Below are 25,314 nucleotides of genomic sequence, written 5' to 3'. Positions count from 1 at the left end.
GTTAAGGCAAACATTTATCTTGTTGTGTACAACACCGATGTGGCTCGCTGTTACATGCGGAAACAAGGCAGATGTAATTTGTCATAGTTACTCTTCATTTAGTTCAGTTCCCCTTCCTCTACCCCTCACTCTCACATCCATCTTCAGACTGCATCACAGATGAACGAGTGTGAGAGAGAGAGAGAAGTCTTCTACAGAAGTGGCTGTGGTCAGGCAGAGAGAGAACGCTGGGTATGGAGACTGATCAATATTTCATTCAGCACAGCAGGCCGGCCAGGCCAGGGTTCCTCCATCTCGCAGGGGTGACCTCAGCCAGGGGTGGGGGGGTGGGGGGTGAGGTTCGGGGGGGGTCAGATGAATTAATTGAATCAGTGACCACAGCCTAAAGGCAAGTGCTGAGCGTCAGTCTGAGAGCAATCAGGCTCTGCGTGTCCCCGGGGGGAGAGGCGTCCTGGACTCCCGTCATCATGAATCACCTCAGCACCCAGAATCCCCGGCCCCCCCGGCCCCACGGGCCGTACCGGAGGTCCAGGTAGGTCTCACACTCTGGCATGCAGCCAAGACTACAGGTCTGGATCTTTCATTCTGGGAGCGTGAATCAGACTGGGCCTGGAATACACATCAGTGATACCATTCTGAACAGCTATACTGTAAAGACATGTTGAATACATAAAATACGATATAACTTTAATAATCCTTAGGAGGGGTACAGGACAGGTACAGAATACAATCAAGAATCAAGAGTCATAATATAACAACATCAGTGTTACTGTTCTCAACAGCTGCTGTAGAGAGAGTTGCTGTTTCATTGTGTTCAGCAGTTGGATGATAACGCGTCCATGCTTTGTTACACAGCAGCAGTAAGTATTGGGACCTCATCCCATACTGTGACCTGACCTCTGGGTGCTGTGTAGAAAGAGGTCATCCCACACTGTGACCTCTAGGTGCTGTGTAGAGAGGTCATCCCATACCGTGACCTGTCCTCTACAGTAGGTGCTGTGTAGAGAGAGGTCATCCCATACCGTGACCTCTGACGTCTAGGTGCTGTGTAGAGAGGTCATCCCATAAGGTGACCTCTGACCTCTCCAGTAGGTGCTGTGTAGAGAGAGGTCATCCCACACTGTGACCTCTACCTAACTTCTGTCAGGGTGCTGTGTAGCCAGGTCATATCATACCGTGACCTCTACCTGACCTCTGTTAGTGTGCTGTGTAGCCAGGTCATATCATACCGTGACCTCTACCTGACCTCTGTTAGGGTGCTGTGTAGCCGGGTCATATCATACCATGACCCCTACCTGACCTCTGTCAGGATGCTGTGTAGCCAGGTCATCCCATACCGTGACCCGACCTCTACAGTAGGTGTTGTGTAGCCAGGTCATCCCATACCATAACCATGACCTCTTCTATCGGTGCTATGAAGCTAGGCTTCAGGCTGGGTTTCTGCATTTATATTTCCATAAAAGTGGGTGGTGTGTGCAGAGTGACACATGCTAATTTGGTAAACTGTAATTAAGTCCATCCATCTATCTTCTGCTGCCAAGAAGAAAGCACAAAAACACAAATCAGCCAGTCAGCAATGTGCTCTTGTGAATTTTGTGACTGAGAGAACAGACAGAACATTATATTGTGAATGCTAATATAAAATGTGGAGAATAAATAGGCAATCAATCATTGATTGGGGTTATGAAGCTGTCCATTTATGACAGACATCAGCTTGCCTCATACAAACGTATTTTAGATACATCTGATCTAAAATACATCACAAACTGCTGACTGTATTGTGTACCAGACTGTACTATACCACTGGAAGATGCAAAGAGGTACTTTACTTAGTGTTGCGCAATCTGGTACTGTACAGTAGCTGAGGAAAAAAACATTTGTACACAGTGCTATTTGTACCTGTATGATGTGGTATGTGACCAATAAACCTTGACTGACTGACTGACTGACTGACTGACAGGTAGACTCAATACTTGTCCCTCAATATTTACTTAAGCTACCTTATCAAGACATCATTGTTTAAGTACTTTGTCTTGAGTAGTTTGTCTTGAGTAGTTTGTCTTGGCGTTTGTGTGAGTCATATACACTACTGACTGTCTTTATCTGAGCCCTCTCAATATTTATCCCTGAACATTCAGGGAGCCTGGCCACGGTTAGGCCCCCATGCAGCTGACTAAGCTCAGTGGATAATAAATTAAAGCATTCTCCGACTGGTGGGGGGGCAGTTTGAATTCTGTGTTTCCTCAGACTGTGCTCATGGGTTTTTGTAGCCATTGTTTGTTTTGTTTGTTTGTTTTTTAATTACTTTTTTAAAATTGTTTATACAATATCACAATAACAACGACGACAATAACAAAAGAACACATTCATCACAAAGGACAAACAAAAAGCAGACAAGCAGTACACCATATAATATGACAAGAGCAACAACAACAACAAAACAATCACATACAATGTACACAAAAGACAACAGAGGGGGGTGGCCTGGCTCTGTGAAGCTGAGACCTATAGGCACGTCTCAACAGAGCCAGACCAGACAGTACAGGAAAGATTTATAGTATATTATGTATTCATAATTTATATGCATACACATATATACTGTGCACACATACACATGTATACATACACAAACATATTCACATACAGTACACACTTTTAGTTTTTCTTCTTTTTTTTGTGTCAAAGGACCAAGCTGCGCATATGTGCACCCAGTCCAGCACGGCCACCTCCACCCATCCCAACAGTGAAGGGTCAGAGCGTGCTGCATGTTCAGAGCTCCTCCTACCCGGACCCAACCCCGCGGGGTGAGCTTTGGTGACCACGCGAGCAGTCAGGCACACATGCTACCTCAATTTAGATGGAAACATGTATTTATTTATTTATTGACCATATTTACTCCTCCATGAGTGGCAGAATCCATTTCAACGGGATCGTATGCTAACTTTCCAGATCTTGCAGAACTGTTGCAGCCTGTTCCATTGATGCCAAGTCTAAGAAATATTTTATCCAGTTGTCAATATCAAAACAATTTGGTTTCCTCGCCTTCCAATTAATCCAATTAATAAGTATTAACCTTTTTACTGACAGAAAAGCTAGTCCAAACAGGTATTGTAATTCTTTGGGTAGCTGTACTCCTTCTACCTTGCTTCCTAGTAGACATGTTGTTGGGGACAATTGGAAATTTAAATTGAATAATGAGCATAAATAATCCTTAACTTTTAACCAAAAAACTTTCACTTCTAGGCAGTGCCACAGCTGGTGTATCAGGGTGCCTCTCAATATTTATCCCTGAACATTCAGGGAGCCTGGCCACGGTTAGGCCCCCATGCAGCTGACTAAGCTCAGTTGATAATAAATTAAAGCATTCTCCGACTGGTGGGGGGGCAGTTTGAATTCTGTGTTTCCTCAGACTGTGCTCATGGGTTTTTGTAGCCATTGTTTGTTTTGTTTGTTTGTTTTTTAATTACTTTTTTAAAATTGTTTATACAATATCACAATAACAACGACGACAATAACAAAAGAACACATTCATCACAAAGGACAAACAAAAAGCAGACAAGCAGTACACCATATAATATGACAAGAGCAACAACAACAACAAAACAATCACATACAATGTACACAAAAGACAACAGAGGGGGGTGGCCTGGCTCTGTGAAGCTGAGACCTATAGGCACGTCTCAACAGAGCCAGACCAGACAGTACAGGAAAGATTTATAGTATATTATGTATTCATAATTTATATGCATACACATATATACTGTGCACACATACACATGTATACATACACAAACATATTCACATACAGTACACACTTTTAGTTTTTCTTCTTTTTTTTGTGTCAAAGGACCAAGCTGCGCATATGTGCACCCAGTCCAGCACGGCCACCTCCACCCATCCCAACAGTGAAGGGTCAGAGCGTGCTGCATGTTCAGAGCTCCTCCTACCCGGACCCAACCCCGCGGGGTGAGCTTTGGTGACCACGCGAGCAGTCAGGCACACATGCTACCTCAATTTAGATGGAAACATGTATTTATTTATTTATTGACCATATTTACTCCTCCATGAGTGGCAGAATCCATTTCAACGGGATCGTATGCTAACTTTCCAGATCTTGCAGAACTGTTGCAGCCTGTTCCATTGATGCCAAGTCTAAGAAATATTTTATCCAGTTGTCAATATCAAAACAATTTGGTTTCCTCGCCTTCCAATTAATCCAATTAATAAGTATTAACCTTTTTACTGACAGAAAAGCTAGTCCAAACAGGTATTGTAATTCTTTGGGTAGCTGTACTCCTTCTACCTTGCTTCCTAGTAGACATGTTGTTGGGGACAATTGGAAATTTAAATTGAATAATGAGCATAAATAATCCTTAACTTTTAACCAAAAAACTTTCACTTCTAGGCAGTGCCACAGCTGGTGTATCAGGGTGCCTCTCATCCCACATCCATGCCAGCACATATGTGGTGGTAGATGGTGTGATATATGTTCTATCTTCATTTGGATTACTTAATATCTTACACATTTGGAAAGGTAATTTGAGCAATTCAATATCCCGTTCCATTGGTCAAGTGTGAGAGGCGAACCAAGGTCGTTCTCCCATTGAGTTTTTATAGATGGACTGCATTCAACGAAAGTGTAATTGTGTAGCCATTGTGAATCTGGGCAAGCAGGGTAATTGGACAAATTGTTGTTGTCATTGTTAAGAATAGCCTATTTCCTCTATTGAATCCCTGCACAAAAGATGAGTGAAGCATAGGGGAGGTGTAAACATACTGTACTGTAAGTCGTACAGCTATTACAGCAAACTCCTGATGAATCCAGCCTTCTACAAATACACTGCCGGTCCATATGTTCACAGGAAGTGCTGAGAGTCTTTGGAGCTGCATTCCACTTAGTCTCACATCTCCACACTTCATGAAGTGCTAGACACAGGGTTTAGTAAGCCGATGCAACCGCAAGCCCAGCATGCACTGCCTGCGTGTCTTGAAGTGCTGGTCCCGCAGCGTCCACTATGTGCTTCAGCTTGACAGCTCCAACTGAGCACAGTCTCCGATTGAGGCCAGGCGTACAACTACCCTGAATGTCCAACCTGGCCCCATGTATCAAGGTTTCCTCCAAGAGCCAAAACAGTGATGCTGTAGGCTCTAATCTGTGTCACCTAAACATCTTCCAGGCTCTGACCAGTCCCTTATAGAATGGTGGTAAATCATTGGTACTCTCGGCAACACATTCCGTGAAAAAGAGGGATCCACTCATACTCAAGACCTGAACCTTCCTCAGAATGCTACTCACAAGGGGTCTCCATAGCACATCCCCCATCCCACAGAGATAACGTTGTATAAACTGCAGTCTAAAAGTTGCTACTCTGATTTCTAAATGCACTAAATCCTGTCCTCCTTCCTCATTTGGTAGGTATAACACACACCGTGGTACCCAGTGCATCTTCTCCCACAAAAAAATAACCAAAATAGACTGTAATTTCCTCAACAACCCTGCAGGGGGCTTTATACATGATAGCTTGTGCCAGAGGGTGGATGCTGCCAAATTGTATTATCAAAACTCTTCCTCTATATGATAACTTTGGCAGTAACCATTTCCACTTAGCTAACCTGCCACTCCCTCCCAATTCTTCCCCACAGTCTGATCATCACCTAAAACCCCCCCTAAGTACTTAAGACCCCCCCTCTTCCACTGAAGCCCTCCCGGGAGCTTAGGGAACACGAGGGACTACCTCCCAACCACCAAGGCTTCACTCTTCGCCCAGTTTACTTTAGCAGAAGACAAACCACCAAACCTCCCCACAATCTCCCTAACACAATTCACATCCTGTTGGTGTCTTACCATAACAACAATATCATCTGCATATGCAGACAACACAATGGGCGTATCAAGGTCAGGCAAAACCAAACCATTAATACAGGACTGGAAATTGTGCAACATTGGCTCAATTGATAGTGCATATAACATACCAGACATTGAACCGCCTTGGCGCACCCCTCTATACACCCTAAAAGGCTTACACAACACACCATTGATTTCCAGCATGCTCTCAATGCCCTCATACATCACCTTAATCATATAGATAAGGCCAGGGTTGAGTTCAAACCTTTCCAACACTTTCCACAGGTACTGATGCTCAACCCTGTCAAACGGCTTCTCCTGATTCAATGAAAGAAGACCAACAAGTCTAAATCCAAGGACGTATAGACCTCTATCACATCTCGAACTAGTGCCACATTGTCAACAATGAGCCTGCCAGGTACACAATAGGTTTGGGTCCGGTGGAAGACCTGTTCCATCACCTTCCTCAGCCTGTTGGACAGAGCTCTGGAGAGCAGTTTATAGTCTCAGTCTGCACAGAGCAACGAGACTGGACGCAGGTAAATTCCCTTTCTTTGGGAGCAAAGTCAGAACTGCTCTCCTACAGCTCTGAGGCACAAGAGAATCCTTAAAACATTCAGTGAAAACCTCAGTGATGTCATCACCTAGCTCCGCCCAAAAATTCTTATAGAACTCCGGCAGGAGCCCATCGATCCCGGGAGCCTTGCCGCTCTGCATGCTCTGCAGAGCCACAGACAGCTCTTCTTTGGTTAAGGGACCCTCAACCTCCCTATTGGTCTCCTCTGAAACCGTAGGGAGCCCCTCACAAAATGAATTCAAAGCTCCTTCATTCTCCCTGTACTCACTAGTGTACAACAGGGAATAGAAGTTCACAGCTCTGCTTAATCCTACTGGCGTCAGTTAACATCTCTCCAGTAGCTGACCTCAAAGCATGGATCCACCTGCTGTGTTCATTCTTTTTTGACAGACTGAAGAAACACTTTGATGGTGAATCCATCAAAGCAGCATTTTGGAAACAAGACTGCACCAGCGCCCCCTGAGTTTTAGCACCCAGCAGGTCAGCTAACGATGCCTTTGTAGATTTGAGTTCTTCAACACGACCTCTATTTCCTTTGGCCTCTGCAAGACACTGCAGCTCCACAATTTCATTCTCTAAATCTCGCATAGATTTGGCAATGTCACGAGAAACATTGAGAGTATACTGTTGACATAGTTGTTTAATTTGCACCTTCCCATAATCCCACCACTGCTTCAAAGATGTAAACTCGATTTTCCTGTATTTAAAACCCTTCCAAAAGGAAACAAAAGTTTATCTAAAATGTGCATCGAGCAACAGAGCAGTATTAAAATGCCAATAAGCAGATTTCTGTCTGACTTATAAATAATAAACACACTACCTGTAACCATGGTAGGTAAACATACCAACCTGATGCTTATTTGAATAAAACCGATCTAACCGTGCCATTGTGAGAGAGTTGTCCCTACTATGAACCCATGTGTACTGTCTCTCTTCTTTGTGCATCGCCCTCCATACATCAACCAGGCTGTGCGTTTCCACCAGCTGCCTCATGGCACACTTAGAGGGAGCATGGGGTTCAGCATGATTTCTGTCTAAAACATCATCTTCTGTACAGTTACAATCCCCAGCCAAAAATAAAACCTCCTCAGGCCCACACTGATTTAATACCACATTGAGGTCAGCTAAAAGTTGAACTCTATCACGCCCTACATTTGGAGCATACACATGAACAAAAAACAAAGTAATAGATTCATACTTTGCTCTCACAGTAAGTAGAATTTCTATGTCATAGAAATTGTTATCCTTAGCCTTGTCCTTTGTTGTACAGTTTCACTCTACCTCCCTCAACCTTTCACATGCTAAACCCCTGGCTGTGCTCACCTCATTTATAACAGGACAGGACATCTCCAGGAGGTCGACACACCACAGACTTCCTGTCTGCACTAGAGGGACTTCCCATTGTCTTCATTGTTTGTGCAGAAACCTTTTCAGATTTTACCGCCCTTTTCCCATATCACGTGTCTGACCTCTCGACCATTGTTGATGACGTGTTGATGAGTTAGCCAATCAGATCTTAGAACATCATATCCGGATAACATTGTTTATAACAGCGCACAAGCACAAACCCAGTTACTTCTGCTGGGTGAAACATTTTCCTGTGTTTTGTCCTGAAGTCCTTTTGCAATAATATGTTTTCCTAATAAATCAGACTGAACCTTTTTGAGCGAACCTTGGCAAATCCTTTTTACTTTTGATAGCTAGATCCAATTTATTTCCATTACACCTACAGTATCTCTAACTACTTCCTCCACCACATAAGATTGTGTCAGAAAAGTCCTGGAAAATAAGAGTCTAGTCTGCACCCCTCCCACCTGTTCATCTGTATGGGCAGTGGTCTCACTCTGTCTGGACGGCCCTCCCTCCACATTCACATCTAGGCCCTGCTCTGTTCCCGTTTCACTACCCAGCTCGCCCATAGCCATAACCAGCTCAGTGGCCTTGTGGTTAGAGTGTCCGCCCTGAGACTGGGAGGTCGTGAGTTCGATCCCCGGCCGAGTCATACCAAAGACTATAAAAATGGTACCCATTGCCTCCCTGCTTGGCACTCAGCATCAAGGGTTGGAATTGGGGGGTTACATCACCAAATGATTCCCAAGCGCGGCACCGCTGCTGTTCACCGCTCCCCCAGGGGATGGGTCAAATGCGGAGAACGAATTTCACACACTCAATTGTGTGACGATCATTGGGCCTTTAACCATAGGCCCAGACTGCATCCTTTCCCCTGTTTCCCGCTGCGTCCCCTCAGAGGAACCCTTCTTAGGGCAGGCCCTCACCAAATGACCCCCCCCCCACACCCAAAACACTTCAAAGTCCCAGAGTTAATCAAAATCGTCCACCTTTACCTTAAACACCACATTCAAATCTCCGTCCTTTTTATTCAGAATAATAAACACCTGCCTTCTGTGCGAGACGTGTTTTAGCTCCGCTTCCTTACAACCGGATGACAGTTTCCTACACGGCGAGACTATCTTTCCATACCTAGACAGCTCCTTTATCAGAAAATCCTCACGGCATTTGAAATCGTGACTCGCTTCGATGGCGTGGAGAGTGGTGAAGCCGCAACAAAACTATCGGCAATAACGACGCCTGCTGTCAACTAAAATCACAACCCCACCATTCATTCTAGCGGCAGATTTAATGCTGGAACAACCTATAACCTTCCCGACCGCCACACAATCATCCTCCACCAAGCACGTTGAAACCCGGGGCAATTCTAAGGCCATGTTTCCTGGTGAGATTAGCGAACTCCATACCGGCGTTTTGCACACCGACCAGCCGACCGGCTGCGCGCAAAGCACACTTCCCAAACAACAACTATCTGCACACTAACCACTGTAACAAAAGCCGAACAATTACCACACATGCAAAAGAAGAAGATAACGCGAGACGATAGATAGAAAAACACTCACTCGCTCAAGCTCTCACACGTCCGCTCTCCACACACACGTCCACCCACTCCGAGAGGGCATGGGCTAATTTAGAACCCATTCAATTTTGCCATGCACAGTGCCACAAAATGCATTCGGAGGCAGAGGTCTGTGCTCTCTGAGCACCATTTCTAGTTTACAGCGCTGGAGAAAGGTCTGGCTGCACCCTTTACCATTGGGGGGGGGGGGGGGGGGGTGCTGTATTTCTTTAAGCCAATCACAGTCGTCTTGGACAGAATGCCTGGAATATGAAACCTTTCCCATAACTGGTGGGCCAACATGCAAGAACATCCCTACTGTATTAGACAGCACATGTTATAAACATATTCTGTATATCTTTACAATCATCCACCTAAAGGACCAAACAGGTCTGCCTTAATGTGCGTTGCAATCTTCATCAAAACGTGCCGTTTTCAGCGTGTAGGTCGCCAGCTCCCCCTCTGAGGTTGCTGTTGATTCGCGTAGTGAAGGGGACTTTGAAAAAAGTGACACCCAGATAGGGGAGGAGTCTGGATTGAATCTGATTGTCCAGATATCTGAACATTTACTAGGCAGTGTACCCGGCAAGACTGTTTTATTGAGTCATTCTCACACCTACTTTGATCTTCCCTGAATCTGATTGTCGCCACTGATTGGGCCAGGTGTGTAATCTGTAGCCGCTGATTGGGCAGTGATAAATGAATGACAAGGCTTAACCCTCAAAAACTATACTGTATCCATTGAGTCAAACTGCATTTCACTTCACTACATTCATCTTTTGCTGCTGCTGAAGTCTGACGCTTTTTCTCAAAGCAACAGTATGGTTTTCCTGAAAGTGTAAACATTTAAATATTGCTATATTGCTATCATAAATCAAGAGGGATAAGTAATGTGTGTTAGTAGGCTGCTGTTTGGCTGGTTCATTTGTCTATTGCTATTGTTGTTTTGTGTGCACTATGCATGGATATTTATGACTCTTGATTCTTGATTTTATTCTGTACCTCTTCTGTTCTATTTTTTCTGCTTCATACTGTACACTTACAGCCTCTGCTCTCCTTTGCTTCAATTTTGCCACATAGTAATTTTAGGCATAATGGGTTTCCGAGACCATTGCAAAGTACCCAATAACCTCTGGATTACTTTCATATTACCTCATCTCTCAACAGTGAGGCTTAGTTATTATGGAGTGTGGATGGTCATATTTTCTCCTATACGGTGTGTTAGTGTCCCAGACTCTTCCAATGCCCTATGACTATGGCCTCCCTTTAAAACACCATCACTGGATATTGCCCATGACTGCCAGGACCAGATGAACCCTAGTGAATTACATGGATAAACAGGTGAACTAAGAGTGAAGTGCAACACCAGTCACTCTCTCTCTCTTTCTCTCTCCCTCCCTCTCTCCCTCTTTCTCTCCCTCTGCCCCCTCTCTCTCTCTCTGTCCCTCCCTCCATCCCCCTGCCACCCCCCTCTCTCTCTCCTTCAATCTCTTGTGTAGCTCTTCCTCAGTGTCCCAGTTCCTCTCTTGTCAGGGGATCAGGCTTTCCCTCTGGCTGCGGTACAGAGTGAAGAGATCCCAGTCCCCAGAGGCGTCATGCCTATAGAACTTGAGGGGGATCGTGCCCCCTCAGATTAGGATTTTTTTTTACATTTCTGTTGTTTGTTTACCATTACATTTTACAATGCGCAGATATGATTATTTTCTCTACTGAGCTGAATGTATTATTAATTATGTCATAGACCACCTCGAAAAGCCACCATAACCTCTTTCAAAAAGCCAAACACCCTCTTTCCCGGTGGATTTGGTTTCTTCCAAATTAACACTGGACCTGGAAGCCCCCCCCTCGCCTCGTCTCAGATAAACATGTTTTCATGGTCCGCTTGCATACATTTAGATTAAGGTTGTCCTTAACTGATGAAGAGGTCGTCCAAATATTAGGCTATTCAGTATATCAGATTCAATATACTTCATACTTCAGTATACAGTATATAATTCGGACCAATGCCAAGTATGTAAAAAAAAGTAGATTTGAAAGTCCTTGAAAGAACGCTACCGGTAAGTTTAATTTCACACCGCTTGAGTGGCAACTGGTAGTGGTAGTGTGCTGTGTCCTGATTTTAAACTGCAAAAATGCACAAAAAACACTATAATTTTGCGCGGGCTGCGGGCGCAAATAACGCCTCGCTATCTCGTGCCCCCTCGGTTTTTTGGTTTGCATGACGCCCCTGCCAGTACCCAATACAAGTTATCCCAGTTCCCAGTTCACTTCGGCACCTACTGTTCCACATGAGCTTAACATTTTTTAAATCATTATTAACATTTCTTATCCACCCCCATACTGAGAAAGGATGATGTACACTAGTGCTGTGGCATTCAATGGCGGTTAAGTAATGAAAAGGTGCCACTCTGTCATGCTGCATAAAGGTCAAACTCCTGTAGCGTTCTCCTGGCTGGCAGCAGTACGCCATACTGACAGTATACTTCATCACAGGAGGCAAGGATTGTTTAATAGGGCTGGTTTTTTTTGTGTTTTTGGGTGGTACTCTGTGGTTGGTGTGCTTTGATTGGCTGGTTGAATGATCAATCAATCAATCAATCAAAGCTTTATTTGTATAGCGCATTTCATACCCAGAGGCAACACAATGCGCTTTACAGAGAACAAGGGAGGTGGGCATACGACCCACTCTCTACATATTCCAGAGGGAAGCAAAAAAACAGTAATCACCCGGGGGCCAGATAAGTGAGCTGTAAAAATTCTTCCCTGACCCCTCTCAACAAGGCGATCGAGCAAGAATGATAAGTGTGACACCTCTGGAAAAGAACTCCTCAAAGGCAATGTTATGCACATCTGTGTCTGGACTGGTGCAGGAGTACAAAAGGCAGCCCTCTGGAAAAGAAGCCATGTGTGGCAGGGCTGTTTTATTTTGATTGACTTGTTTCCTGCAGTATTTTTTGGGGTGGTGTGCAGGGCAGAGGAACAGGGCTGTATTAACCCAATGGGCTACAGGGGATGCAGCCCTGGACCCCAGCCACTAGGGGGCCCCCACCATAGCATGCTTGTCAATAGGAATTGCGTTAATGTGATTGTCAAATACAGTATGATCACTTTTTTTGACCCTTCAGTTTGTCTGTAGGGTTCCATTCACATAATTCTTTCATTCATGTTGAAGGCGAGTGTAACATAGTATTATTTGTCCAGCACAGTTTGCCTACAAAAATGTCCAGTGGTCAAAGGAAATATGACAGTTACAACAAAATCAACAGAAAGCTTTGTGGTTGTAAATCACAAAGCCAGCTTGCCGCTGCTAGTAGCAGGGTACAATTGGTGTTGATCATGAAGAAGAACAGGAAGGCTATTTCAGTATTAGCGTTAGCAAATATTAGCGGGGCAGAATCAGAGGTAACAGACATCGATGGTAAAGTATTTTAAATAGTTATAGTGTCGACTAGGCTATATTTCAACGATAATATATTCTGTCTTCTTTGTATTCTGGAAATGCTATTCTCTAGCTGTTTTTGGCTGTACATCAGTATTGATTTGTTATTAAACTATATTTCAAAAAGAAATTGAATTGAATTTATTTCATTGTGACTGTGAAGCTCGTAGCATATAAGCTAGTATAATAGTGAATTGTACTGTCTTGGTGTATGATTATTATAATAGAGTGGTTCTGTTGCCTGGGCCTCGATGCACTGCTGTGTAAATCCATGTGTGTGTGTGTGTGTGTGTGTGTGTGTGTGCGAACCCCCTCTCCCTCTCCCGAGACAGGTCCACAGAATAGCTTACAGCCCTGCAAAGGAAGTGCGTTTGCTTGCATTGGAGCTTTGACAGGTCCTTCATGAAATGTTACAGGTTACTGATGCAGAGAGAAGGCACGATTCCTGCCTTCATATTCCTGTCTTAGATGTTAAGCTAGAGCAAATGTCTATAATGAATGATGATTGAACCTGAAAGTAGAAGCCATTGTTGATGAGAAATGTACCAATACAGTTACTTGATTGTGTTGAGTTGGTATTTGCTAGTCCTAACAATTACTGATAGTTTATTTCAAGTTGTTTCAAAGTTTTGATGATAACCTAAATCAAAAATGTATAATGCATTATACAAGGTCATAGTCATAAAGATATAATCATTCAGATTCTACTGCTGCCTCCACACCAGCTCAGCAGGGCTGCAGTTATTCTTCTTCTATGTTTATTTCAAACTGAAATGGTGCTTGGAGACAGACCTCATTCATTAAGTCGAAAGCTTGTTTCATAGGGCTGTTTTGTGTGTGTGTGTGTGTGTGTGTGTGTGTGTGTGCGTGTGTGTGTGTGTGTGTGTGTGTGTGTGTGTGTGTGTGTGTGTGTGTGTGTGTGTGTGTGTCGAGATATGGCCATTTCAATCCCCTCCACTGACAATGAAGGGGGAGATTTTTTGGGCTCCTGAGCCCAAATCCCCAAAAATGAATGGAGGTGAATGGCCAGCCATGTTTGGGCGGCTCGGGGACCCACCCAGTGATTTGGATCCACTACAAAATTTAGTGGGTTCTTGTCTGGCCCATTCTACACCCCTCCACCGAGTTTCATGAAAATCAGTCTGGTCATTTTTGTATGCCAGTCAGACCCTTTAAATGAGAACCTAAGACTGGAATGAGTAACTGATTAGTACTGATAAGATACTGTAAGGACAAGCAATTACAAGAATTCCAATGTATCTGTAACCGTACTTGTTACACATGGCAAATAAACATTCTATTCTATTCTGTTCTGTTCTATTCTAAATACACCAATAAACACATGCCACCAAAAACATTACCTCTTGCCCGGCACTGTTCCTGGGGCAGAGGTAACCAGGCTATGCTTATTCTCACCACATACTGCGCTGTGTGATACTCATCTGTATTCAACCCTTTCACCTTGGACAGCAGATTACTTAATATGTTTCATGATGTTACACGCGATTGCTTCCAACACCCTAAATCTCACATGGATTTTTACATTAATGAGAGAATCTTCAGATGAAGCCCTTGCTCGAGTATCATTAAAGTCTAGTGGCATTAGTAATTTCAGATGATAAGAAATCACTTTTGGATTTGGCTTATTTTTTTAAAGAAAGAGCAGAACTATGGCTTGACTTGGTTGCCCATTGTGACTTGACTGCCCATTATGCTTGGAAATGACTATATTATAGAGTTAATTTAGAAATCTACTGTTCAATTCAGTACTCTGATGGAATGAAGACATGAGATTTCAGCTGAGACATTTCTGGTCTTTGTGGGGATGCCCGTGAATGTACGCAAAAGAAATCAATGAGTAGACGAACACAATAACCTGATGTGACAATCAAATGAAATTGGGCATTTTCTCATGTATCCTCTATATATGTTGCTACTGATGTTGCTATTCCTGTCACATTCTCTTGGGCCACATTTACACTACAGGTCTTGATGCACAGATCTGATATTTTGCCTTTATCAGATTTTTTGGACCAACTGCTTACATCTGCTTTTAAAAGTGACCCATATCCGATACCTGTACTTACTTTAACACTTGAAACAACTCACCTGCATAGTTACACAAAGGTTTGGTTACCGAAACGAAAGTAAAGCGAAATAATAATTCAAGCTATTGCTTTCTGAAGCCTTTTTTTTCCAAAAAAATGAATGGAGGTGAATGGCCAGCCATGTTTGGGCGGCTCGGGGACCCACCCAATGATTTGGATCCACTACAAAATTTGTGGGTTCTTATCTGGCCCATTCTACACCCCTCCACCGAGTTTCATGAAAATCAGTCTGGTCATTTTTGTATGCCAGTTTGGGACCCTTTAAATGAGAACCTAAGACTGGAATGAGTAACTGATTAGTACTGATAAGATTCTGTAAGAACAAGCAATTACAAGAATTCCAATGTATCTGTAACCGTACGTGTTACACATGGCAAATAAACGTTCTATTATACAACGGTTAGATCTGGTTCTTGATTCTGATTGGCTGGAAGCCGTGTTAAAATACTATGTAACACACACCTGGGACCGCATATCATTCCATTTTCAGTATTAACGCGCCTCCCATTTGATCCAATGCATTGTAGTTGTTGTTGTTGCTTGGCAACCCTTTTGTTAGGGGAACTATTTTGCTCCGCGGAATTGAGGGAGTGATGCTTCGTTTTGAATAAATATTAATATTTTACATTGCTGTGTGTTTATTTTACACTAATAGTTGTAGTAACGGTTGTATAAAAGCAATAAACCACTCGAGGCCGTGTGTTATAGTGATTTTATAACAGCTTCGCGTCATGCCTAACAATGCCCCCTAGCTGTTATAAAATCACTATAACACACGGCCTCGAGTGGTTTATTGCTTAATTCTATTCTGTTCTGTTCTGTTCTATGCTAACAAATAAATACACCAATAAACACATGCCACCAAAAACATTACCTCTTGCCCGGCACTGTTCCTGGGACAGAGGTGACCAGGCTATGCTTATTCTCACCACATACTGCGCTGTGTGATACTCATCTGTATTCAACCCTTTCACCTTGGACAGCAGATGACTTAATATGTTTCATGATGTTACACACGATTGCTTCCAACACTCTAAATCTCATATGGATTTTTACATTAATGAGAGAATCTTCAGATGAAGCCCTTGCTCGAGTATCATTAAAGTCTAGTGTCATTAGTAATGTCGTGTTTTCTAGGGTTAGGACTTTGACTATGGCTAGGTATAATTTATGATTATACCGCGGTTATCACAAATATGAAGGACAATTGATTTAATACATTAAATCAACTCGTGTATGGGGCACCACCCTGTTCTGTACAGTCAAACAGATAACCTTTATCAATAGTCAAATGTATCTATCAATCTCAGGTCTGCAGGAGGAGGTCTTGACTCAATCAAGTGACCTAAAGATCATGTGATGACGCTCGGATGTGATCACAATGTAATAATATTTATTGAAGTTATACTAATCAATTATCAAAATAATATTATAACACAATTCAGTAATAGATGGAAAAACATGTGGCAATATGAAAACACAGCAGCAATGAAAATAATGATGTCATAGATTATCACAGCCTATCCTAAATCCCCTAAACTTAACCCTAAGGAGTCAGCTATTTTACAGATAGCTGCTATTCAATCACGCCGGCGGGTGATTACGTTGTAATCAGTTACTCCCAACATGGGCCACATGTGAGCAAAAAATCGCAATTGGGTCATTTCAACCAGGCAGTGTAAATGTGGCCTTGGATTCACGTATTCTGAGAAGTGGAAGTGCTAGCTGTAGCTGTAGGCCTGCACTTCACAAAGCAGCAGGCTCGCATATTGTTCACAGACATCGAATTGTAGAATAAATGAGGACTGTGCTGAGTGGAAGAGTCTACATTAAGCCGTGCCTGCTGTCTGTCAGCAACTCTGTAGAATATATGATACATGTATTGTAACAACTGACAGATCAGAGCCACAGTGCTAGGTGAGGGGGGCAGAAGCAAAGATACCAAACCCATAAAGAAGCTTCAGACAATGCTGATTTAAGAGTTTGGGTATATGAGTTTAGGTTGTCACTGCCCCCTCCACCCTCCCAGCAGCTTCCTACCCTGCAGGGTTTCTAGCTTGCAGCCTTCTGTAGTTGCATCTCTTGTTTTTGGGAAATCAAACATGTTTGACAGGCAAACTTTCAACCAGAGGCAGATGTCCTGGACAGGTTCATCTCAGCAGACTCCTGGCATTCACATTAGTACTTCCATCTAACCTGCAACTGATGCAATCTTTGACTTGCAACATGGAGGAATTTGGCCTGACATGCCGATTTCCTTCAAGGCTCAACGTTTTGATAGAAATGTTGTATTGGTATAGTATAGATAAGTCTCACATACGGTAGCCAGACCTGTCTCCACACTTCATTTACGCTGTGCCTGCGCTGGAGAAAGGTCTGGCTGGACTCATTACCATTTGGGAATAGAGGGGAAACATTTCTTTAAGCCAGGGGCTCTCAGCCTTTTGTAACTTAAGGCCAACTTTTGATTGTTCAAAAAATTCTGAAGACCACATTCCCAAATACATGAAAAAAAACAAAAGAAAAAAGGGTGGTCTGTCACTTTTCTCATCCGAGGGCGAGGGGAAGTTTGCATCTGAGTGAACGTTTGCTAGCAAGCTACATTATCTGAACAAACTTGGATGTGATTCAAACGTAATTGAATCATTGAAATAATGCAGTTTAACTTGAATTTTTAAAATTTGTATGTGTATTCTTGAGTATATTAGAATCATTGAAAAAAACTAGCTTTGTAAATTACTAAACGTTATTTTTATTTATTTATAACCATTTAGAAGTAGGCTACCACTGCCTACGTGGCCCTGTTGATGGCGCTCTGCGGACCACGAGTGGGCCCTGGACCACTAGCGTAACTAGGTTGTCAGAGGCCCCGGGGCAAATATATTTTTAGGGCCCAATCCACACACGTACACCGCACCTAAACGACATAGCTTTAGCCAGCATACACTAACAATTTAACACAATGGAAGTTGTTATGTCGTTAGAACAAATAGCATCAAGGAAAGCACAGCAGCTTATAGGGGCACATTCCCCAACAACATGAGAATGACATTGATTTAAATCCCCAATTCCACTCAGAAAAAAATAACTCTGTACTCACCCATTAGATGATCATCTTATGGGCCTTGCGCTCAGCTAAGTCATTTACAATACTGCTCAAGTTCAGATTCCTGGTCCGGCTGTTCTCTATTGACAGTATAGACAATCAAAAAAAGAGTCTTTCTTGTCCCATGCTACTCCATAAATACGTTTTTATCAACTTGAGCTTGGAGGATGAGCGTTCTGCGCTTGCAACAGTAACGGGTATGGTGAGGTACAGCAGCAGTGCTGTGCAAACATTGCTAAATGTTGCTGCCATTGAAACATTTTATCTTCAGACTAGCTAGTTATGCTACCGCGAACAGAAAATTTTACGTTGATGTTGATTGACGTTGGTCATCCACGCAAGGTGCGTGTGACAAGGATCAAGGTCATTGGACAGACAAATCAATTGCTTGGTTACTTTGAAGAGGGCCCGCCTCACCGTTCTGTTAACACATCCATGGCATGGATGCGATCCATAGGGCCCACCTTAAATAAAAAGGTGGAAAAATCCATTCCTATATTTTTCTTTTTTGCCTTCTACATGGGCCCTTGATAGCTCTGGGCCCTGGGGCAGCTGCCCCGGTTGCCCCATCAATATTTTCGCCACTGCCCTGGACCACTGGTTGAGAATGGCTGCTTTAAAGCAATCACAATCGTCTTGGGTGAAGCGATCGCTAGGTTGTTCTTTCACGTAGTGAAACGGTAACACAGATAGAGAAGGAGTCTGGACTGAATCTGATTGGCGACGGGAGAATCAGTCAATCCCATTGATTGGGCCGACAACATATTCCGTCACCACTGATTGGGCAGTAATAAACAAATGACAAGGCTTATCCCCAAAACCTACATCCTTTGAGTCCGACTAAGCATAGATAAAACAAATAAGAAAACTGCCTCTGTCCTGTATCTGAGTGTCCAGGAGCTGTACATAGTGTATAATAATGTGCACTCTTGTCTTATCCTAGGGACATGAAACATACAGTACATGTTTGAACTACAAGTAACTTGCCAATAAGGAAAAGGACTTAATGAAAATCTGGAAACCGATTCTTGACAAATGGTTGACATCCCAGCAGATGTGAACTGAATGTGTGCCTATGGTGCTTGACACATGATAAGGTCTTATCCATGGTGTGTTACACCCCTATATAACTGTCGCTGCCCATGCTTTTTGTTTTTTTGTAATTTCTTTGTTGTTCTTTTGCTATTTGTTGTTACTGAGAATGTCCTATTGTTTTTATAATCTATCATTGCCATTGTAAAGTAATATGCCCTTACAAATAAACTGATAAAAAAAGAATAAAGATTGGTGAAAAAGATGAGTTCTGAAGATAAAAGTGCAAAGAAAAGAAAGCTTTATGTTTTTATCTACACAAAAGGTAGACAACTTTTGAATACTTGAAAACTTTTGAAACTTTTCAAACAATTGAATAATTGAACCCAAGGAAGAATAAGAAGAACAAGATCAAGTTCTTCAGATGTAGATAACTAGGTTCATGTTCTTATTTTTTGTAGTTTCTTACTGTACCTTTAAAAAAAAAGGTGCAATACCTCATAGTACAGTAATGTGATGTCTTACTCATCAGACAGCTGTCTAGGGTACTTTCTCTGATATCCTCGTCTAAGACATTGGCTACCTCAACAGTCTGATACACTAGATTCACTTTTTGATTAACCCCAAAACCATACAAAGAGCATGCTGTTAACTTATATCTATTTCATACTGTATTTCTGAGATCATACAGTGTGGTTACAGAGTGCCAAAGACCCAGTGTACTGATGATAAATATGATTTAAAACATTTATAGCCCTGACTCATTTTCATTTTTTTCCCACAAATCTTTGATTAAATTAGTCCACTTATCATAAAGTGTCTGGCATGCTTTTGAGCCTTAATGAATTAATCACAACTGCCTGTTGGCTTTCAGTAAAGTGCCTGTTCCTCTGCCATATGGTGATGAGGTATGCTTAATATCCACATCCCTCAAATTCCTGACTATATCCACTTATTTTCCTTTCCCAGTCATGGTGAAATTGAGTCTTAAATGGATGCCGGGCCCACCTCTCCCCCTCCCAGACAACTATCTTTGCCATTTCAGTATTTCCCGTCTATCTCTCTCTCTCTCTCTCTCTCTCTCTCTCACACACACTCATACACACACACACACAAAGGATCAATCTCTATCAAAGGATGTCCTTGTCCCACCTGAGCACTTAGTTACACTTTACGACTTTAAACTATACTGTAGAGTTGAAGAGCTTTTACGGTCTGAAGCATGGAAGCAGGTTTCCAGGGTTGAAGAGCTTCTGAAGTCTGAAGCATGGAAGCAGGTTTCCAATCCCCTGTCATCCTACCTCTCGCACTTCTAAAATTAAGCTTCCAGCCGCAAATAAGTGTTGCAGAGAAATGTCAAACGGTGGTGGGTTTGGAAAGCTTGGCGCTGAAAATAAATGTGTTTTATATTTTTCTTAAAAAAAACAAAACTCATCAACCCAGTCTGCAGACGTAACTGTTTTAGAGAACAAACGTTGAGTTTTTTTTTTTATTTAAAAAATGTTTATTAGCAGCGCCAAGCTTTCAAAACCCACCGCCCATGTTTGTGAAATCCTCATGCAACTGTGAGTACCTTTGAAATTTCTCTGCGACACTTCCACAAGCTTTGCTTTGCCGAAGAGACTTAATTAAGGACTTTACCATATGGTGGGATACGGAAGGGAGTACCAGTTCATTCAGCCGTACCTACAGGACCAATGAGAGCTAAGTAGCCCTCCAGGTACCAGGATGTCCATCCTTTGTTCGTATAATACAAAGCTAACTTCATCTTCCTCCTTCCTGAGAATCCTACTGGGCACAGCTGCCATCTGCGTCACTCTACAAAACTCATCCAATGTAATCCATCCAGCCTCTGGCGCTGTCCGCTGAGAGATGCAGCCTTCATCCCTCTACCTGGAGGAGGATGTCAGCTTTCTCATGAAGGATATTGTTATGCCTCTGAGTCAGCGGTCCCAAGCACACACGCTCCTTGTATCAAATTAGAGTTTTGAACTAATGCAGTGACATGCAGCACGTCTGTCTGAAGTGGAAGTCACAGGGAGGGTAACTCGTGACGCCAAAGGAAATCCGTGAAGTCGCAGCATGAATAGCAATGTGTGCTCAATCTTTGCCATCTGGCACATCGGCAGGGAGCCGAATTAACAACATGTCAGGAAAGGTTACAGCAATGTCTTTACTGTATGTGTATTACAAGACATATCTATACAGCCTGTATGTATGTATGTATGTGTGTGTGTGTGTGTGTGTGTGTGTGTGTGTGTGTGTGTGTGTGTGTGTGTATGTATGTAGATGGATGGATGGGTGGGTGGGTGGGTGGATGGATGGATGGATGGATGGATGGATACAGTAGATAGATAGATAGATAGATAGATAGATAGATAGATAGATAGATAGATAGATAGATAGATAGATAGATAGATAGATAGATAGAAGTTTATTTATGTGTCACTCCTCAACACACACACATTACAATAGTATCAACAGTAACAATGAAGGCATTGAGGATCACTCATGTAGAGTTATGAGACACCAAATAAGAATCTATAGGAAAAAGCGTACAATATAGTACTGTAAAAACAGCACAATGTTACAATCAATTACAGACAAAAACAGTAAAAGGAATTCATAGGCTCAAGAAGGACTGTCTTCTGTTAAGGATGAGATGGCAAGCTTTGGCACATTCGTTGATACAGTACAATGTTTACCAGCTAAAATAGCACAAAGTTTTCTTCATTTCATTTCAAACCTTTATACTCGTAAAGCACTGGCGTTTCCCTCATTTACAGTGTTGACGAGTTCACACAAATTCACAAATACAATACACTATAATAATAATAATAATAATAATAATAATAATAATAAAAACAGTTCCAGGTCTACAAATGTCAAAAAGCATGAGTTTAAACTCTGCGATTGAAGGAAGTACCTCAAGCTTTAGAGTATTCCAGGTATACTGTAAGGAGCATCATGGGAAAAAGCATGATCGGGTCTGGTAGGTACCAAGGCTCCAGTCCAACAGAGACGAGATGTACAGTATGGTGGAAGTTTACCAATAATCGCTTTGAAAATAAACAAATACCAGTGGTAGTTACACCTTAAAGAGAGAGGAGACCAGCCTAAATTATCATAAAGAACACAGTGGTGGGTGTCATAACTATCACCCATAATAAATTAAGGGAGAATAGTAGACAGAGTCTAGGGGTTTCAGGGTAGTCAAAGAAGAATGTTTATAGATAGTGTCACCATAGTCTAATATTGATAAGAAGACAGCTTGAACAATTCTCTTCCTGCTGAACATAGGAAAGCTAGAACGGTTTCTGTACAGGAAGCCGATTTTCTGCTGCAGCTTAGGGTTAGGGTTAAATAGTCAAAATCATTAAAATTGACATACGTTTGAGAGGTGAAAAAACAGTTCAGAACAAATTTGCATAGAGTTCACAGTGTAATGTGAAATGTTTATGTATGTATGTATTTATGTATGTGTATACTGTATATGTGTACACATATCTTTTTTACACAGACTTGATGTATGTACCTGTATGTACATATTTTTATTTTATACTATTCCATACTATACTGTACTCATGCTGTACATATGGATGTATATAGTCCCTGTTCTTCCTCTTTGTTAGGCTTAGTACTACTAGGCATACTCTGTATCTGAAACATCAAATTTCCCCCTAGGAGATCATTAAAGTATCTATTTATCTAAGCTGCGGTCAGCGACTGACTGATTGCGACTGTAATCAAACGGAGGGCCTTGAAACCGGGGGTTTCTTAAATACTGTAAGACTATTTTGTTTCTGTTGCTTTGAGATAATGAGCAGAAGCATGAAGACCACTGTTCTATGTAAAGATAAGCAGCTCAGTGTTATCTATTTAAAAACACATTCTCACTGTTTGAATTTGGGGAATAATGAACGACCAAACTTGTTTCTAATTTTAGACACTTTGAGAACAAGGTCAAGGTCAAGGTTAAGGTCAAATTTATTTATAAAGCACGTTTAAAATCAACCAAAGTTGCACCAAAGTGCTGTACAATATATAAAATAAACTAAAACAAAAAACAGAATAAAGTGCACATAATCACAGAACAATAAAAGGACAGGACACAAAACAGGAACAGAAAACAGAACCATATGAGAATCACCGTAGCTGAGATCAACTCTGAGCTTCGCAGATTCTCAGTCCAGTTCTTTTCTCTTGCTCTGACACTCGTGTCTCTATATCCCGCCTCTCTGCTCTAGAACCGCTTTCATCTCCAGATGACGACCGGCGTGGCGCCGACGGGCCTGTCGGAGCTCCTCCTCGCCGTTCTGCAGCGGAGCGGCTGGCGGGAGGGCACGGCCGTGCTGTGCAAGGGCTGGGAGGAGGCCGGCCTGCTGGAGCTGCTGGACCCGCAGTCCCGCGCCGGCGGCAGCTGGCACCTCCGCGCCCTCCTGAACCTCACCCAGTCGGCTCAGGACGACACCCAGATCCAGGAGTTTCTCACACAGCACTTTCGTCAGAGCCAGTCCCCTCCCGCGTCTGTACTACTCTTCGGCGCCGACCCCGAGTGCGCGTCGGCGGTGCTTCGGAGCGCCCAGGTTCTGGGGCTGACGCTGCCCACGGTGCACTGGATCCTGGGGCATCCGTTGAGCCCGGACGCCCTCCAGTCCATCGGGCTGCCCTTGGGGCTGCTGGCCTACGGCGAGGTAGAGCGCAAGCCCCTCGACTTTTACATCCGCGACGCGCTGCAGCTGGTTTCCCGGGCGGTCGCCGCCGCCACGGTGGTGAGACCGGATCTGGCTTTGATCCAGAACATGGTGAACTGTTACGACAAGCCCAACAAGCATGAGGTGCCATCATCGGGGCAATATCTCGCCAGGTAACCTGCTCACCTTAGCCCTAAGGACACCCACACTATGTAAATGAGCTTCAGACATTTCAGTCATCATTCTAAGGGTTATGGCTCTAAGGGCGTGATGTGAACAGAACCTGGTTCTAAGGTCATGATTGTAAGGGTCAGAGTAATAATATCAGACAGGACTTATTGTCACAGGGGTCAACTGCCCTTTGAGAAAGTCTGGAGTGCTTTCATTATCTTTCTGTCATACACACACACACACACACACACACACACACACACATACACATATACAACACACTCTGATAGAATACAAGCATGTTGGGCGAGAGTTTGAAGCTCTATTCATGAGCTCCAGCAGTTACCTCCCCAACAGACTCATATCAAAGAGCCCAGTGTTGTGCAGTTCTCTGACTCTCTCTCTCTGAGTGGCTGAGCACAGAGCAACAGCAGCACCAGCAGTTTATACCCTCTGTAGCGAATCAGCCTCACAACACAACCATGCACACATTGTTCAACATTCACACACGCACGCACGCACACACACACACACACACACACACACACACACACACAATACAACACAATAGAATCATCCTCTATTCTGTCAATAGTGCTCAGACTGAGCTAGGTCATGTCGCTCGAAATTCTAACAGCAATGATTCTGTTCAATGGTTTTCATACGGTAGAGATTAGATGCATTGAATTTGAAAAAAGTCATATTTTTAACCAAGGTAAGATGTAAGCACTTTCTGCAGTGCCTATTTGCCTCAGATGTCATACAGAAGTAAATAAGTACAACATTATGGCTTTTTACCCCTCTAGAGAAACATTTGGAAATAACATCATTATGACTATAACCATATACTACTCCGTTTGCTTTGTCATTCGATAGTGCTCTGAAAACAAATTTTCATTCAGTGCATACATACTGTACCTACCTGCCATGTCAAGATAGCAAGTGTGGTTGACAACTATATGAATATCAGTTATAGCTGCACATAAATAACTACACAGAATAGCTCTGTAACATTTCCAATGTGCAACAGTTACACCAAGATTTCTCGGGCAGTAGCATGGAGAGATTTACAAGGACAGATTTCTAGAATAGAAGGAGAGTAGGAGAGGAAGAGTGAGAGAAACTGAGACGGGGGGGAGGGGGAACTGCTTTTAAGTAATTACTACCTGCCTTGTTGAAGAGAGATGAAATCCTTTCAATGGATTAGCAGTCAGCTCATTTTTGTTGTTGCCTGAACAGAATGGGAGGAGGGCAGAGGTAGGGTAATTTGCAGGCTGAGACCGCCCCTTAATTTCAATGAGCGGGTTTATCTGTGGTCACATGTCATCTTTTGATGCCGGAGGACATCTGTATCAGCAGCGTCACAACAGCAAGACACTGGGAGCTTCTGTCTTCTCCCTGAAGTGGCATCTGTCTGTAACATGTGGCTAAACA

General features: G+C 42.9%; 1 protein-coding gene across 1 annotated transcript in view; it reads left to right on the top strand.

Moving 5' to 3' along the window:
- Window positions 1-25,314, top strand: part of grin3bb (glutamate receptor, ionotropic, N-methyl-D-aspartate 3Bb) — a gene marked incomplete at both ends in the record, with an annotated part of 87,088 nt that overhangs the window by 36,507 nt on the left and 25,267 nt on the right. The window contains one exon of the mRNA XM_084435921.1: window positions 23,263-23,882. Coding sequence (XP_084292047.1) covers window positions 23,263-23,882 — 620 coding nt within the window. The remainder of the gene's footprint in view (window positions 1-23,262; window positions 23,883-25,314) is intronic.

The sequence above is a fragment of the Borostomias antarcticus genome, assembly GCF_949987555.1.
Source record: "Borostomias antarcticus genome assembly, chromosome: 3".
In the NCBI taxonomy this organism is placed as follows: domain Eukaryota; kingdom Metazoa; phylum Chordata; class Actinopteri; order Stomiiformes; family Stomiidae; genus Borostomias; species Borostomias antarcticus.
Note: the sequence above shows the minus strand (reverse complement) of the source record. Positions and strands in the feature narration are given on the sequence as shown.